General features: G+C 39.9%; 1 protein-coding gene across 1 annotated transcript; it reads left to right on the forward strand.

Annotated features, from left to right (window-relative positions):
- The first annotated feature begins 18,523 nt into the window (after positions 1-18,523).
- On the forward strand, positions 18,524-18,922 carry LOC130975296 (uncharacterized). Its single transcript, XM_057900111.1, has one exon. The coding sequence runs from the start codon at positions 18,524-18,526 to the stop codon at positions 18,920-18,922; it is 399 nt and encodes a 132-aa protein (XP_057756094.1).
- The last annotated feature ends 329 nt before the right edge of the window (positions 18,923-19,251 follow it).

The raw sequence follows: 19,251 nt of genomic DNA on the forward strand, positions 1-19,251 counted from the left end.
CAGAAAAGTGAATTTTAACTAAAAACTAATAAAAATATACTAAAAACTCAACTAAAACTACTAAAAACATACTAAAAACAATGTCAAAAAGCGTACAAATTATCCGCTCATCAATGACACAAGTGATTGGATGAATTTCAGATAATGAATATATGAATGATTGGGTTGGTTGTTGAATAATAAGGTTTGAGGAGTTGAAGTGTGGAAATTGGTAATTTTGGGTGAAATTGTATAGGTGAGGTATGTTTGGTTTTGGTTGAGGTATGTTATGTGGTCATATATGTGATCATGATTATTGATGCCTTGATGGTATGATGATGCATGAGAGATATGTATGTTGTGATATATGCTTGAGAAATGATTAAGGTTGATTTGTGGGTGAAACCATGTGACAGTGAGTATGATATTGATTATGTATAATGATGATTGATTGGAAATAGTATTGTTGGAAATTGAGATGAGGAAAGATGTATGACATGTTAATGTGTTTGTAATTTAGCCATTTGTTTGAAATGGGTAAAAATGGTTATATGGCGGTTTTGTGAATCGTGGAAAAGTGTTAATGTATGAGTTGAGGAGGCTTGATGTTATTTTGGTATATTTTGATTGATTTCAAAAAGAGTTGAAACTAGCATGTTTTGGTTGATTTTAAAAAGGGTTAAAAATGGCTTGTTTTGAATAGGGCACCTTGTGGTTTTGTACGAAAATATGGTTTTTGGGCATACTTTGATGGGACATAACTTGGACTCTGGATCTCCGTTTTGTGCCTAACTTGTTTAGAAGTGAAATTGGATCCGGGATGTCCATGCCGTTCGAAGAACGAGTGAAAACGATTTAAAATGAGAAAGTTATGTCCGTCGGAAGATTGGGGGTTAAATCTGTGAATTCTGCAGCTTTTCACTTAGAAAAATTTTTAGCAGAATGACCCCCACGCGTAAGCGCACTTGGCGCATACGCGTTGTTCTTCAAGAAGGCACCATCCACACGTGCGCGTGGTGTGCGCGTGCGCGTCGATGCGCTGCACCCAATGCCCAGCCATTTTCCTGAGAGTTGTGCCAGAGTTGTGCCAGTTTTGTGCCTGGGGCACAAATGCACCCACGCGTACACGTGGCTGACGCGTACGCGTCGTCTGGCTGTGTTTCAATCCGCGCGTCCGCGTGTATGATGCATACGCGTCGATGAGCTTTGTGGCCATCCACGCGTGCGCGTGAAGTACGCGTGCGCGTGAAGTACGCGTGCGCGTAGCCCTGTTTTCATCCCAAAGTTGATTTGTGAGTTTTAAAAGCTAAAAATCATACTTCTAAGCCTCCGATCTCACTCTTTACGTATTAAATCATTATGATATGCCTAGCAATGAGAAAGGAGCTAGGGGATGTGGTAACTTGCGAATGAAGCAAGGGGAAAAAGTTATGATCAATGATGATCAAAGATGATTATATGAGATACGGAGGATGGCGGTGGAAGTACCGTGTATGCCATGAGCCGAAGCGCTATATTTATTGATAAATGGTTGGTTCTTAATTGAACCATGAGCCAGATGGCCGAGTTATTGCCAGATACGGCGGAGCCATGTGATAAATTGGCTAGTTCTGGATTGAACTGTGAGCCGGATGGCTGAGTTATTGCCGAGTTACGGCAAAGCCATTATGAATTATGGCTGAGTATAAAGGCATATATGATAAATGAACGAATATGATAAATGAATAATGATGAAAAATGTTCATCATTTGCATATGTTTGAATTGTTTGGGTTTGCCTATTTGTTTTGGATTTCTACATTATATATGCTAAGTTACTTGATTATGTGCTACTTGTTCTACTTGTACCTTAATTGTGTATTACTTGCCTGTATTGCTTGTGTTTGTACAACTGAGAGGCCCCTCATTTTGGTGTCGGTGGAGGTTGAGGGCTGTTCTTGATGAGATGAATTAATGATGCGATTGCATGATGATGATGATCATTGGTTGAGATGATTTGAGCTTCCTGGGTAGACGCAGTGATGTGGTTTCACTAGCTCCAGGTGAGGGTATGATGTATTGATATAGAATTGCTGAGACAACACGACTGATGATGGTTTTGTTTATGATTCTGAATCTGATTCGTGGGAGAGTCAGCGAGTTGGAAATCATATGAGATATGAACTAGATTTAGTATCCCCTTACGACAGATGCCTATTTATGGATTAGTGAGAATCTAGGCGGGATACTTGGTGAAAAGGAGTTCAGGATGCTTAGTGAGTTTTTATTGCAGTGCATTGTATTTATTTAGCACTTTTACCGTACTGGGAACCCATGGGCCCGGGGTTCTCATTCCGTATATATCTCTTGTTTTTCAGATACAGGTCCAGGTGCTCAGAAGTGAGCTGTGATTCGTCTGAGAGACGGCGAAGATATTTATTTTCTCTACTTTGTGTTTTGCTTAGAATCTCTCCACCTTTGTTTTGAAAAGATTATATTATGTATTGAACTCTTTTGGAACTTGCCTATAGAGGCTCTTATGTTTTCTTTGGGAGAGATTAGGATATACTGTTGTCAACTACTTTCATACTGTACCCTAGCCGGCCTAAACTTCGCAGGTCGCGACTAGTGGCTATTTACTTATGCTATAAATATCTATCTGTTGTCTATCTCTTAATCTCCTTTATGCCTTGTCTGTATATCGCGTTCGGCTTAACAATTTAACTTTTCGTTGTCGAAACTTGAGTGACGCGTCTTCGCGATATTATTTCTACTCTTTTCAGGCTTCTCGATTAATACTCCTTTCGAAATTTACCTATATTTATATATTAAAAATCCACCTGAGAGTCGTACCACCGTAATATCATTAACTTATGACTCGAGCATAAGGATTTGAATGTTAGGGTGTTACATGTACCATTCGATGCCGTGATCCGTGTGTTAAGTGTTTCAGGTTTCATAGGGCAGGAATGGCTTAGAGAATGAAGAGAAAGCTTGCAAAAATAGAAGGAACACAAGAAATCAAGGAGATGACTAGTGAACACTGACGCGGACGCATGGCTCACGCGACCGCGCGAAACGGAGAAAATCGCAGTGATGCGTTTGCATGCCTGACGCGAACGCGTGGATTGAAATCTGCACAGATGACGCGAACACGCGGACGACGCGTACGCGTGGCGAGAAAAAATGATGAATGACGCGCACGCGTGGACGACGCGTACGCGTGACATACGCGATCTGCAGAATTAACAGAACACGCTGGGAGCGATTTTGGGCCGCATTTTGACCCAGTTTTTGGCCCAAAAACACAGACTAAAGCCAGGGAACATGCAAAGACTCAGGGAGATTCACATTAGGATAGTTTTTAGTTTTTAGATCTGATTTTACTCCTCCTCTAGGTTTTCTCTCTACATAGTCATAGTTCTTAGAATTTTATTTTGCTTTTGGAATTGGATATTGAGAAGAGTTGTTACCTCCGCCAAGACTTTGTCATTCTAGTTTGTTTTCTTACTTTTTACTTACTCTTTCATATCCTTAACTTGTCCAGAGTTACAATTGGATTATTTTTAGAGTTTATTAATACAAGAACTATTTTATTTTTAATTGATCTTCTTTTTTATTATTGTTTATCATGTATTTCTTTATTTCCCCTTTTAATTTTATGAAGTCTACATTTATGATAATGTAGTAGTTTTCCAACTTGATTGGGAGTTGATTAAAAGGAGAACCTTGAGTTGGAATACCCAAGAGTCAAATTGTAATTGGGTTCATTGTTGGTTGAATCTCTAGTCACTAACACTAATTGGTGGACGAAATTGTGATCACATGTTCTTTTATATTTATAAGGATTTATACTCTTAGGGCACTGTTTATTTTCACAACTTCGTTCAACTAACCAGCAAGTGTACTGGGTCGTCCAAGTAATAAACCTTACGTGAGTAAGGGTCGAATCCACAGAGATTGTTGGTATGAAGCAAGCTATGGTCACCTTGCAAATCTCAGTTAGGGAGATTAAAGGGTAATTGTGATTATTAAAATAAAAAGAAAATACATAATAAAAAGGATAGAAATACTTATGCAGATTCATTGGTGAGAATTTCAGATAAGTGCATGGAGATGCTGTATGGCCCAAGGACGTCTGCCTTCCCATTGCTTCTACTCAATCCTTCTTACTCCTTTCCATGGCAAGCTTTGTATAGGGGTTCACCATCAGCTGTGGCTACTTTCATCCTCTCGGGAAAATAATCCTATGCGGTTGTCAGTCGCACGGCTAATCATCTGGAGGCATCACCCATGGTTGATGGCTACATCCCATCCTTGCAGTGAAAGCTAATGCTCACGCACTCTGTCACAGTACGACCAATCACCGGTTGGTTCCCGCTCCTACTGGAATAGAATCCCTTGATTCTTTTGCGTCTGTCACTAACGCCCAGCAGGTTGCAAGTTTGAAGCACGTCACAGTCATTCATTACCGGAATCCTACTCGGAATACCACAGACAAGGTTAGACTTTCCGGATTCCCAGGATCCTACTCGGAATACCACAGACAAGGTGAGACTTTCCGGATCCTCATAAATGCCGCCATCTATCTAGCTTATACCACGAAGATTCTGTTGGGGAATCTAAGAGATATACATTCAAGCCATGTTGCATGTAGAACGGAAGTGGTTGTCAATCACGCGCGTTCATAAGTGAGAATGATAATGAGGGTTATCTAACTCATTAGATTCATCATGTTCTTGGGTACGAATGAATATCTTGGAATAAGAATAGAAGAGATTTGAATAAAAGAAAATAGAACTTCATTAATACTTGAGGTACAGCAGAGCTCCACACCCTTAATCTATGGTGTGCAGAAACTCCACCGTTGAAAATACATAAGTGAAAGGTCCAGGCATGGCCGAATGGCCAGCCCCCCTAGACGTGATCAATAGTCTCTTAGGATGAAGAATAAAACAAAACTGAGACCAAAGATCCCTAATACATCAATAATTCATCCTATTTATAATAAACTAGCTCCTAGGGTTTACATGAGTAAGTAATTGATGCATAAATCCACTTCCGGGGCCCACTTGGTGTATGCTTGGGCTGAGCTTGATCAATACACGAGCTAAGGCTTCTCTTGGAGTTGAACTTTGAGTTATGACATGTTTTGGGCGTTTAACTCCGGATCATGACGTTTTTTTGGCGTTTAACTCCAGAAAGCAGCGTGTACTTGGCGTTCAACGCCAAGTTACGTCGTCATTCTTCGAATAAAGTATGGACTATTATATATTGCTGGAAAGCCCTGGATGTCTACTTTCCAACGCCGTTGAGAGCGCGCCATTTAGAGTTCTGTAGCTCCAGAAAATCCATTTCGAGTGCAGGGAGGTCAGATTCCAACAGCATCAGCAGTCCTTTTGTCAGCCTTCTTCAGAGTTTTGCTCAAATCCCTCAATTTCAGTCAGAATTTACCTGAAATCACAGAAAAACACACAAACTCATAGTAAAGTCCAGAAATGTGAATTTAACATAAAAAATAAGGAAAACATCCCTAAAAGTAGCTTGAACTTACTAAAAACTACCTAAAAAACAATGCCAAAAAGCGTATAAATTATCCGCTCATCACAACACCAAACTTAAATTGTTGCTTGTCCCCAAGCAACTAAAAATCAAATAGGATAAAAAGAAGAGAATATACTATAAATTCCAAAATATCAATGAATATTAATTCTAATTAAATGAGCGGGACTTGTAGCTTTTTGCTTCTGAACAGTTTTGGCATCTCACTTTTTCCTTTGAAGTTTAGAATGATTGGCTTCTCTAGGAACTTAGAATTTCGGATAGTGTTATTGACTTTCCTAGTTGAGCATGTTGATTCTTGAACACAGCTACTTATGAGTCTTGGCCGTGGCCCTAAGCACTTTGTTTTCCAGTATTACCACCGGATACATAAATGCCACAGACACATAACTGGGTGAACCTTTTCAGATTGTGACTTAGCTTTGCTAAAGTCCCCAGTTAGTGGTGTCCAGAGCTCTTAAGCACACTCTTTTGCTTTGGATCACGACTTTAACCACTCAGTCTCAAGCTTTTCACTTGGACCTTCATGACACAAGCACATGGTTAGGGACAGCTTGATTTAGCCGCTTAGGCCTGGATTTTATTTCCTTGGGCCCTCCTATCCATTGATGCTCAAAGCCTTGGATCCTTTTTACCCTTGCCTTTTGGTTTTAAGGGCTATTGGCTTTTTCTACTGCTTCTTCTTTTTCTATATACTCTTTTTAGCCATTTTTTTTTGAATTTCTTCTTTTTCACTGCTTTTTCTTGCTTCAAGAATCAATTTCATGATTTTTCAGATCATCAATAACATTTCTCTTTGTTCATCATTCTTTCAAGAGCCAACAATTTTAACATTCATAAACAACAAGATCAAAAGACATATGCACTGTTCAAGCATTCATTCAGAAAACAAAAATATTGTCACCACATCAATATAATTAAATTAAATTCAAGAGCTATTTTCGAAATTTATGTACTTCTTGTTCTTTTGAATTAAAACATTTTTCTTTTAAGAGAGGTGAAGGATTAATGGAATTTATTCATAGCTTCAAGGCATGGTTACATACTAATGATCATGAAATAAAGACACAAAACATAGATAAATATAATACTAAAAACCGAAAACAGAAAGAAATAAAGAACAAGGAATGAATCCACCTGAGTGAGGGTGGCGCCTTTTTGAAGGTCCAATGGTGCTCTTTGAGCTCTTCTATGTCTCTTCCTTGCTTCTGTTTGAATGATTCATAGTAATTTTGGTGTTTCTACCCTTAATTGCTTCCAATGTTTGTGTAGAGGATAACTTATCCCCTGAGGTATCTCAGGGATCTCTTGATTTGCAGCCACATGTTCTACCACTGAGCTATGACGGCTTATATTTTTCTTTCCATCTCCCATGACTCAGAGGTGGAAGCTTTTGTCTTCCCTTTGAGGTTTCTCTGGCTTTAGGTGCCATTAATGGTAATGGAAAAGCAAAAAAGCTATGCTTTTACCACACCAAACTTAAAATTTTGCTCGCCCTCGAGCAAGAGAGGAAAGAAGAGAAGAAGAAGAAGAAGAAAATATGGTAGAGAGTGAGGGGAGATGGATTCGGCTATATGGGTGGGATTGGGTGGGAAGGAGAAGTTGAATTTTGAAGGTGAGTGGGATTTATGGGAAAGGGTGAGTGGTGAATGAAAAATAGAAGGGATGACCATGAATGGAAAGAGAGAGGGCGAGGTAGGTGGGGATCCTGTGAGGTCCACAGATCCTGAGGTGAAAAGAAATACCATTCCTTCACCATATAGGCATGTAAAATGCCTTCATGCATCATTCTGGCGTTCAAACGCCCATTGGTGCATGTTCTGGGCGTTAAACGCCCATGTAATGCATGTTTCTGGCGTTGAACGCCAGTTTCATGCTTGTTCCTGGCGTTCAGCGCCAGTTTGTCCTTCCTGTGCACCATCCTGGCGTTTAACGCCAGGTTGTTGCTTGTTTTGGGCGTTCAGCGCCAGAATGGTGCTCTGTTCTGGCGTTGAACGCCGGCCAGATGCACCTTCTGGGCGTTGAACGCCAGCCCGTGCGTCCTCCAGGGTGAAAAATTTTTTTCTTCTGTTTTTGACTCTGTTTTTAATTTTTTTGATTTTTTCGTGACTCCTCATGATCATGTACCTAATTAAACACAAAAATAACAAAGAAACAAAATAAAATAAAATTAGATAAATAAAATTGGGTTGCCTCCCAACAAGCGCTTCTTTAATGTCAATAGCTTGACAGTGGCTCTCATGGAGCCACAAGGTGATCAGGTCAATGTTAGTGTGTAGTCCCAACACCAAACTTAGAGTTTGGATATGGGGGTTGAACACCAAACTTAGAGTTTGGTTGTGGCCTCACAACACCAAACTTAGAGTTTGACTGTGTGGACTCTTCTTGACCTTGCACTGAGAGAAGCTCTTCATGCTTACTCTCTTTTGTCACAGAGGGATGGCCATGTGCCTTAAACACAAGGTAGTCCCCATTAAATTGAAGGACTAACTCTCCTCTATTGACATCTATCACAGCTTCTGCTGTGGCTAGGAAAGGTCTTCCTAGGATGATGCATTCATCATCTTCTTTCCTAGTGTCTAGGATTATGAAATCAGCAGGGATGTAAAGGCCTTCAACCTTTACTAGCACGTCCTCTACTATTCCATAGGCTTGTCTCATTGACTTATCTGCCAATTGTAATGAGAACAAGGCAGGTTGTACCTCAATGATCCCCAGCTTCTCCATTACAGAGAGTGGCATAAGATTTATCCCTGACCCCAGATCACATAGAGCTTTTTCAAAGCTCATGGTGCCAATGGTGCAAGGTATTAAGAACTTGCCAGGATCTTGTTTCTTTTGAGGTAGAGTTCTCTGAATCCAAGTATCTATTTCACTAATGAGCAAGGGGGGTTTACTTTCCCAAGTCTCATTACCAAACAACTTGGCATTCAGCTTCATGATAGCTCCTAAATATTGAGCAACTTGCTCTCCAGTCACATCTTCATCCTCTTCAGAGGATGAATAATCTTCAGAGCTCATGAATGGCAGAAGGAGATTTAATGGAATCTCTATGGTCTCTAGATGAGCCTCAGATTCCTCTAGATCCTTAATAGGAAACTCCTTCTTGCTTGAGGGACGTCCCAGGAGGTCTTCCTCACTAGGATTTTCGTCCTCCTCCACCCTAGTGCATTCGGCCACTTTGATTAAATCAATGGCCTTGCATTCTCTTTTTGGATTCTCTTCTGTATTGCTTGGGAGAGTACTGGGAGGAGTTTCAATGACTTTCTTACTCAGCTGGCCCACTTGTGCTTCCAAATTTCTAATGGAGGATCTTGTTTCATTCATGAAGCTGAAAGTGGCCTTTGACAGATCAGAGACTATATTGGCTAAATTAGAATTATTTTGTTCAGAATTCTCTGTCTGTTGCTGAGAAGATGGTGGATATGGCTTACTATTGTTCAGCCTGTTGCGTCCACCATTGTTAAAACCTTGTTGAGGTTTTTGTTGATCCTTCCATGAGAAATTTGGATGATTTCTCTATGATGAGTTATAGGTGTTTCCATAAGGTTCACCTGTGTAATTAACCTCTGCCATGGCAGGGTTCTCAGGATCATAAGCTTCTTCAGAAGCTGCCTCTCTAGTACTGTTGGATGCATGTTGCATTCCATTCAGATTTTGAGAGATTATGTTGACCTGTTGAGTCAACATTTTGTTCTGAGCCAATATGGCATTCAGAGTGTCAATTTCAAGAACTCCTTTCTTCTGAGGTACCCCATTATTCACGGAATTCCTCTCAGAGGTGTACATGAACTGGTTGTTTGCAACCATGTCAATGAGTTCTTGAGCCTCTTCAGGCGTTTTCTTCAGGTGAATAGATCCACCTGCAGAATGATCCAGTGACATTTTCGAAAATTCAGAGAGACCATAATAGAATATATCCAATATGGTCCATTCTGAAAACATGTCAGATGGACATCTTTTGGTCAGCTGCTTGTATCTTTCCCAAGCTTCATAGAGGGATTCACCATCTTTTTGTTTGAAGGTTTGAACATCCACTCTCAGCTTGCTCAGCTTTTGAGGAGGAAAGAATTTATCCAAGAAAGCAGTAACCAGCTTATCCCATGAGTCCAGGCTATCCTTGGGTTGTGAATCCAACCACACTCTAGCTCTGTCTCTTACAACAAAAGGGAAAAGCATGAGTCTGTAGACTTCAGGATCAACCCCATTCGTCTTTACAGTCTCACAGATCTGCAAGAATTCAGTTAAGAACTGATAAGGATCTTCAGATGGAAGTCCATAAAACTTGCAGTTTTGTTGCATTAAAGCAACTAGTTGAGGCTTAAGCTCAAAGTTATTAGCTCCAATGGCAGGAATGGAGATGCTTCTTCCATCAAACTTGGACGTTGGTTTTGTGAAGTCACCAAGCATTCTCCTTGCATTGTTATTATTATTTTCTTCTGCCATCTCCTTCTCTTGTTCTAATGTTTCTGAAAGGTTACCTTTAGAATAATTAAATTTAGCTTCTCTTAATTTTCTCTTCAGAGTCCTTTCAGGTTCTGGATCTATTTCAACAAGAGTGCCTTTTTCCCTGTTCCTGCTCATATGAAAGAGAAGAAAACAAGAACAGAAAAAGGAATCCTCTATGTCACAGTATAGAGATTCCTTTGTGTTAGTAGAAGAAGAAAGGGGTATAAGAAAGAAGAAGGATGGATTCGGACTTGGGATGAAGAAAGGTGAAGAGAAGTGTTAGTAATTAAATAATTAAATAGAAGAAGAGAGAAGAGGGAGAGGATTTTCGAAAATAATTTTTGAAAAAGAGTTAGTGATTTTCGAAAATTAAATATAAAATGTAATTAAGATTAAAACATGAAACAATTAATTAATTAAAAAGAATTTTTGAAAAAGAAATAGATATTTTCGAAAATAGAAGAGGGAGAAGTAGTTAGGTGGTTTTGAAAAAGATATGAAACAAACAACAAGTTAGTTAGTTGATTGAAAAATATTTGAAATCAAAATTGAAAAAGATAAGAAGATAGCAAGTTAGATAAGATATTTTAAAATCAAATTTTGAAAAAGATAAAATTTTTGAAAAAGATAAGATAAAAAGATAAGATAAAAGTTCTAAGAAAAAGATATTTTGAAAAAGATTTAATTTTTAAAAAGACTTAGCTAACAAGAAACTACAAGATAAGATTCTAGAATTTAAAGATTGAACCTTTCTTAACAAGAAAGTAACAAACTTCAAATTTTTGAACCAATCACATTAATTGTTAGCTAATTTTTGAAAATATGATATAAAGATAAGAAAAAGATTTTTGAAAAATAATTTTTAAATTTTCGAAAATAATAAAAAAAAAATGAAAAAGATATGATTTTTGAAAAGATAAGATTTTTAAAATTGAAATTTTGACTTGACTTGTAAGAAGCAACTAATTTTGAAAATTTTTGACCAAGTCAACCCAAAATTTCGAAAATTTGGAGGGAAACAAGGAAAAGATATATATATATTTTTTTTTATTTTTAAATTTTTAAAGATGAGAGAGAAAAACAACAAAAGAAAATAAGGATTTATACTCTTAGGGCACTGTTTATTTTCACAACTTCGTTCAACTAACCAGCAAGTGTACTGGGTCGTCCAAGTAATAAACCTTACGTGAGTAAGGGTCGAATCCACAGAGATTGTTGGTATGAAGCAAGCTATGGTCACCTTGCAAATCTCAGTTAGGGAGATTAAAGGGTAATTGTGATTATTAAAATAAAAAGAAAATACATAATAAAAAGGATAGAAATACTTATGCAGATTCATTGGTGAGAATTTCAGATAAGTGCATGGAGATGCTGTATGGCCCAAGGACGTCTGCCTTCCCATTGCTTCTACTCAATCCTTCTTACTCCTTTCCATGGCAAGCTTTGTATAGGGGTTCACCATCAGCTGTGGCTACTTTCATCCTCTCGGGAAAATAATCCTATGCGGTTGTCAGTCGCACGGCTAATCATCTGGAGGCATCACCCATGGTTGATGGCTACATCCCATCCTTGCAGTGAAAGCTAATGCTCACGCACTCTGTCACAGTACGACCAATCACCGGTTGGTTCCCGCTCCTACTGGAATAGAATCCCTTGATTCTTTTGCGTCTGTCACTAACGCCCAGCAGGTTGCAAGTTTGAAGCACGTCACAGTCATTCATTACCGGAATCCTACTCGGAATACCACAGACAAGGTTAGACTTTCCGGATTCCCAGGATCCTACTCGGAATACCACAGACAAGGTGAGACTTTCCGGATCCTCATAAATGCCGCCATCTATCTAGCTTATACCACGAAGATTCTGTTGGGGAATCTAAGAGATATACATTCAAGCCATGTTGCATGTAGAACGGAAGTGGTTGTCAATCACGCGCGTTCATAAGTGAGAATGATAATGAGGGTTATCTAACTCATTAGATTCATCATGTTCTTGGGTACGAATGAATATCTTGGAATAAGAATAGAAGAGATTTGAATAAAAGAAAATAGAACTTCATTAATACTTGAGGTACAGCAGAGCTCCACACCCTTAATCTATGGTGTGCAGAAACTCCACCGTTGAAAATACATAAGTGAAAGGTCCAGGCATGGCCGAATGGCCAGCCCCCCTAGACGTGATCAATAGTCTCTTAGGATGAAGAATAAAACAAAACTGAGACCAAAGATCCCTAATACATCAATAATTCATCCTATTTATAATAAACTAGCTCCTAGGGTTTACATGAGTAAGTAATTGATGCATAAATCCACTTCCGGGGCCCACTTGGTGTATGCTTGGGCTGAGCTTGATCAATACACGAGCTAAGGCTTCTCTTGGAGTTGAACTTTGAGTTATGACATGTTTTGGGCGTTTAACTCCGGATCATGACGTTTTTTTGGCGTTTAACTCCAGAAAGCAGCGTGTACTTGGCGTTCAACGCCAAGTTACGTCGTCATTCTTCGAATAAAGTATGGACTATTATATATTGCTGGAAAGCCCTGGATGTCTACTTTCCAACGCCGTTGAGAGCGCGCCATTTAGAGTTCTGTAGCTCCAGAAAATCCATTTCGAGTGCAGGGAGGTCAGATTCCAACAGCATCAGCAGTCCTTTTGTCAGCCTTCTTCAGAGTTTTGCTCAAATCCCTCAATTTTAGTCAGAATTTACCTGAAATCACAGAAAAACACACAAACTCATAGTAAAGTCCAGAAATGTGAATTTAACATAAAAACTAAGGAAAACATCCCTAAAAGTAGCTTGAACTTACTAAAAACTACCTAAAAAACAATGCCAAAAAGCGTATAAATTATCCGCTCATCATTAATCCTTCCCAAGGGAGAGGATTAGAACTTGTGAATAGAAGTTGAATTCCAACTTACTTGACCTTTCTTTATTCAGTAAAGGATAACTAAGTGAAAACAGCTACCAATTATCAATTGATCTTGAGAAAAATCCAACAAGGATAGAACTTTCAATTAATCTTCTCCCAGTCAAGATCTTTATTTAAATTATATAAATTCTCTTATTTATTTTCCTGTTTCTCAAACTCAAAAATTCTTGGAAAACCTCTAACCAATAAGATGCACTCTTTTGTCAACTCGTTGGGAGACGACCTGGGATTCATACTCCCAGTATTTTTATTCTAATTTTGTGACAACCCTTTTAAATTGATAAGCAGATTTTCACTGGTTAAGAACTATACTTGCAACGTATTTATTCCATTATATTCTTAATCGGTCAATTTTCGCCTCCGTCAATTTTTGGCGCCATTGCCGGGGAGTTACAATAGTGTGCTAATTTATTGGTTAGAATTTATTTATTTGCATTTTATTTTATTTTGTTTTATCGCCATGAGCTGTATGTTTCCTTCGTTGAATGACGCGTTCACTACCTGATCCGATCCTAGCCGATTTTGATCTTGAAATCGAAAGAACTCTTTCACATATTAGGCAAGCTCGACGTCGGTTAGCCTCTGAGGGTGGTGAAGTGATTGTTATCGATTCACCGGTCTCATCTGAGGGCGAATCTGAACCGCCATTTGAGAAAGAAACAAGCTCATTTACTACTGATTCAGTTGATTCATGTGCAAGTAACATGGCAGAACCTAGGAGGATTACTCTGCAGGAAGCTGGAGCCCCAGATTTTAAACTGCAGCCGTATCAAGTGCATCACCCAACGGTGGCTGCGGATTTTGAACTAAAAACTGCACTAATCAACTTGCTACCCAAGTTTCATGGCTTACCTGCTCAAGAGCCTATTAAGCAGCTCAGGAATTTCCAGACAGCCTGTTCTACTGTTAGGCGTCATAGTGCGGATGAAACTCCTATTCTGTTAACCGCCTTCCCGTTTTCTCTTGAGGGAAAGGCGAGGGAATGGTACTACACCCAACCTGAAGTGACTGTTACTCACTGGGATACGCTTAGAAGAGAATTTTTGGAAAAATACTTTCCAGCTGAAGTTACTGATAGATTGAGGAAAGAAATTTCTATGATTATTCAAGGCAAATCCGAGACTCTCTACGGATATTGGGAGCGCTTCAACAATCTCCTGGACGCATGCCCCCATCACATGATCAACAAGATGGTGTTGATCAGCTACTTCACACAAGGCATGAAGTCTCAAGATAAGACCACATTGGAAGGTGCTAGTAATGGTTCTATGAAAAGGTACAAGACCGAAGATGAAGCATGGCAATTGATCAGCGACTTAGCTAAGTCCACTAGGAATCACAGGCATAGGCACAGCCACTCAAAAGCTATTGCTAAAGTTTCTTCCAGCAAAGAGACTACTGCTTTGACCCAGAGTATATGTGAAATGACCAACCTACTGAAACAGATGCAGTTGAATCAACAACAAGCGCAACAAGCTCAGCCTCCCCTGCCATAATAAAGCCAACAGTTAGTTCCCCAAAAAGTGTGCGAGATCTGTGCTGATTATAGTCATTATACTGATGAATGTCCGCAGCTCCAATAGGAAGATAACACTGTGGCAGCCACGGACAACTTCTATGACCGCCCAAATCAAGGATACAATCAAGGTGGCAACTACAACCAAGGTGGAAACTATAACCATAGATGGCAGGACAAGTCCAACCAAGGTTGGAGAGATAATTCTAACCATGGTTGGAGGGACAACTATAACAGAGGAGGCAGAGATAACAATGAAAACCAGAGGTGGAATAACAGTAACAATAATAGACAGCAGAATCAGAACCAACCTTACAGAGCCCCTCACCAAAGACAGTCTCAAGGACCACAGCACAACCAACCACAAGTACCTCAGATCACTTATTCTAATTCTTCATCAAATGACGAGATGCTCCGTTCTCTTGCACAAGGACAACAAGACATGCATACGCAGCTGAATTCTACTTTAAATGGTATGACTGCCACTTTACAAGCTCTCGTCTCACGGTTAGATTCATCACCTAGTTCCACCAATCAACCTTCAAGCTCCAGTAGAATTCCTTCTCAACCCCTACTTAATCCCAAGGGTGGCATCAATGCCATCACTTTGAGGTCTGGAACCACATTGCAGGAGAGGAACTAGGAGGAGCCAAGCTCAACAGTACACGTCCCAGCTGAGGATGTGGTGGAAGTGGAAGATGCTGAAGAGGAAGAGGACGTACAGAATAAAACACCAAAGGATGCAGAAGCTACAAACAACGCCCTCCCTATTCTCTTCCCATAACTTGCAAGGAAGCCCAGAAAGCAGATGAAACTTGATCCCAAAATGGTAGAAATATTCAAAAAGGTCGAGGTAACTGTTCCCCTTTTTGATTTTATTCAGCAGGTACATAAATATGCAAAGTTTCTAAAAGATTTGTGCATACATAAAGATAAAATTAATAAACTCAAAACTATTCCTTTAGGGAGTTCTATATCTGCTTTAATGGGAAATATACTTGAAAATTGTAGTGATCCAGGTCCATGTATGGTTAACTGTACCATTGGAGGTGTAATTTTTTCTGACTGCATGTGTGATTTAGGAGCGTGCGTGAGTATTATGCCTTTGTCTATATATGATGCTTTGAGGCTCCCTCCCTTAAAATGGTCGGCAGCTCGTTTTAGGTTAGCAGATAAGAGCATTATTACAGTGGCTGGAATTGCTGAAGATGTATTGGTGAGCATTAAGGGGCTCACATTTTCCATTGACTTCTATATCTTGGAGATGCCCCAAAATGACTCAGGAAAGCCGTCATCCATCCTACTTGGAAGACCATTCTTGAAGACTTCAAAGTTCAAGCTGGATGCCTTTTCAGGAACCTATTCTTTTGAGATAGACGGTCGAGCAGTGAGCTTCAATCTGAATGAAGCTATGAAGCATCCTCCAGAAGATCATTCAGTATTCCAATGCGACATTATTAATGAGATTGTAGCTGCAGTTCACCAGGAGGAAATAGAAGAGAAGCACATGGAGCAAGGTCCAAGTGTGGGGACATCCTCTGAACAAAATGAGGATGCCTTGCCATTATCATTAGCTCCAGAAGGTCCAGAGCCTAGCCATGAGCAGAAATTGGAATTAAAGCCCCTTCCTTCACACCTCAAGTATGCTTACCTTGAGGATAAGCAGAAGTTGCCAGTTATCATTGCAAGGGAGCTCACTTTCCAACAGGAAGAACAACTGCTTAGTGTGTTGAGGAAGCATAAGAAAGCAATTGGATGGAGCTTGGCGGATATAGTAGGCATCAGCCCTTAGGTTTGTGAACACAGAATATTCTTAGAAGAAAGAGCAAAGCCTGTCCGTCAGTCTCAAAGAAGATTGAATTCCACCATCTTAGAAGTTGTCAAGAAAGAAGTAACCAAACTACTTGAAGCAGATATCATTTACCCCATTTCAGATATCAAATGGGTCAGTCCAGTAAGTGGTACCCAAGAAGTCTGGAATCACAACAGTGAAGAATGAGCATGGAGAGCTTCTGACAACCAGAGTGTAGAATTCATGGAGAGTTTGCATTGACTATAGGCGTCTAAACCAAGCCACTCGCAAAGATCACTACCCCTTACCTTTTATTGATCAGATACTTGATCGCCTACAGGTAAATCTCATTATTGCTTTTTAGATGGTTATACAGGTTATTTTCAAATCCATATAGCTCCTGAAGATCAGGAAAAGACTACTTTTACATGTCCTTTTGGAACTTATGCTTATAAGAGAATGCCCTTTGGCCTATGCAATACACCAACTACTTTCCAAAGGTGTATGATGAGTCTTTTCTCTGATCTCATAGAGGATTGTATGGAAGTTTTTATGGATGACTTTAGCGTATATGGTGATTCCTTTAGCCTTTGCTTGGATAGTTTATCTAGAGTATTAGACAGGTGTGTTAGTTCAAACCTTGTTTTAAATTTTGAAAAATGTCACTTTATGGTCAAACAAGGTATTGTTCTGGGACACGTTATTTCTAGTACTGGTATCTATGTAGATCTAGCAAAGGTAGATGTTATTTCTAGTTTACCTTACCCTTCCTCTGTGAGGGAAGTCCATTCGTTCCTTGGCCACGCAGGTTTTTACAGGAGATTTATTAAGGACTTCAGTAAGGTTGCATTGCCTTTATCCAGACTACTGCAGAAAGATATTGAGTTCGAGTTCAGTGACGATTGCATACAAGCGTTTGATAAGCTGAAGATCGCCCTCCGATTGTGAGAGGCCCAGACTGGAGCCAGCCATTTGAAATCATGTGTGATGCCTCCAATCATGCAGTAGGAGCTGCACTGGCTCAATGCGAAGGTAAGGATCCTTTTGTAATTGCTTATGCATATAAGACTTTAGATGCTGCTAAGTCTATTTATACTACTACTAAAAAAGAGCTTCTAGCTATTGTTTTTGCTCTGGATAAATTCCGAGCCTATTTACTTGGTACTAAGGTAGTAGTTTACTCAGACCATGCAGCTCTAAAATATTTATTAGCTAAAAAGGAGTCCAAACCAAGGCTAATACGTTGGATACTACTGCTGTAAGAATTTGATTTAGAAATTAAGGATAGGAGTGGTAAATAGAATTTAGTGGCAGACCACTTGAGTCGTCTTGAGCACATTAAGGATGACTCCACTCCTATCAATGATACTTTCCCATTTGATAGCTTACAGGCAGTATCTGAAGTATTTCCTTGGTATGCGCCTGTAGCTAATTATCTAGTTAGTCACACTTTTCCTCCAAATTTTACTAAGCATCAAAGAGACAAGCTGAAAAGTGAGTCCAAATATTATATATGGGATGATCCATATTTATGGAGGTATGGTGCTGATCAAGTAATTAGACGGTGTGTGCCTCAATCAGAATTCCAGTCTATTTTAGGGGCCTGCCACTCATCTGAGAGTGGATGACATTTTGGCCCTCAAAGAACAGCTAGAAAAATCCTAGACTGCGGATTCTGGTGGCCTACTCTTTTTAAAGATGCTGCTGAATTTTGTAAATCTTGTTCCTCTTGCCAAAGGTTTGGTAATATATCCAAGAGGGATGAGATTCCTCAACAGATTATGCTTTTCTGTAAAATTTTTTATGTTTGGGGCATCGACTTAATGGGTCCATTTCCAAATTCTGATGGTCACTTTTATATACTGTTAGCTGTAGATTACGTTTCTAAATGGGTGAAAGCAATTTCTACCCGTACTGATGATTCTAACACTGTTGTTTTCTTTGTTAGAAACCATATTATTTGTCGCTTTGGATCACCACGAGCAATCGTGAGTGATCAAGGCACTCACTTTTGTAATAGGAGACTAACAGGGTTACTGAAGAAGCATGGGATAATTCACAAAGTAGCAACAGCCTACCATCCTCAGACCAATGGGCAAGCCGGGGTGTCAAACAGAGAGATAAAGCGTATATTACAGAAGATAGTCAAGCCTCATAGAAAGGACTGGAGCACCAGGCTCCAAGATGCGCTTTGGGCATATCGGACAGCATACAAGACACCAATCGGGATGAGTCCCTTCCGCTTAGTTTATGGAAAGGCCTGTCACCTCCCAATTGAGGTAGAGCACAAAGCCTTCTAGGCGGTAAAGGAATGCAATATGGAATTTGGGAAAGCCGGAGCTGAAAGAAAGTTGCAACTGCAAGAAATAGGAAACCTTCGCCTAGAAGCTTATGAGAACTCCAGGCTGTACAAAGAGAAGGTGAAGGCTGTGCATGATAAGCACATCAAGAGGAGAGAGTTCCAACCTGGGGACTTAGTCCTCCTTTACAACTCTAGATTAAGGCTCATGCCAGGCAAATTGAGATCAAGATGGGACAGTCCCTATCGAGTAGAGAAGGCTGAGCCATACAGAGTCTTTCACTTGAGTCATCCTTCAAGCTCTAAATTCATCAAGGTCAATGGACATCGCCTAAAGCTGTATCATGGTGAGAAGCTGCAGAAGAATAAGGAGCTAGAGATCTTCCTCTTGGAGGATCCCCCCACAGCAGGAGACTGAGCTAGTGGAGCGTCCAACTTAAGGACGTTAAAGCAAAGTGCTGGGTGAAAGACAACCCACCATGGTATGATTGTTCTTTTTTTTCCTCTCTTTAGTTTTCTTTTTCAATAACTCTTCTCATTATTAGTACATATAGTTGCATCTTTATCTGCATACTGGATATAAAAAAAGCACGTGACACGACAGCGTCACCGACGCGTCCGCGTCATATGTGCCTCGGGAAGGGATGAGAATTTTACAGAGAGTCGTGCGATAGCGTGGCTAGAGGCGTGCCTTTGGCACAAATACGCTCACACGACCGCGTCGCTGATGCGTCCGCGTCTTGTGGA

Source organism: Arachis stenosperma, chromosome 4, assembly GCF_014773155.1.
Source record: "Arachis stenosperma cultivar V10309 chromosome 4, arast.V10309.gnm1.PFL2, whole genome shotgun sequence".
NCBI lineage: Eukaryota > Viridiplantae > Streptophyta > Magnoliopsida > Fabales > Fabaceae > Arachis > Arachis stenosperma.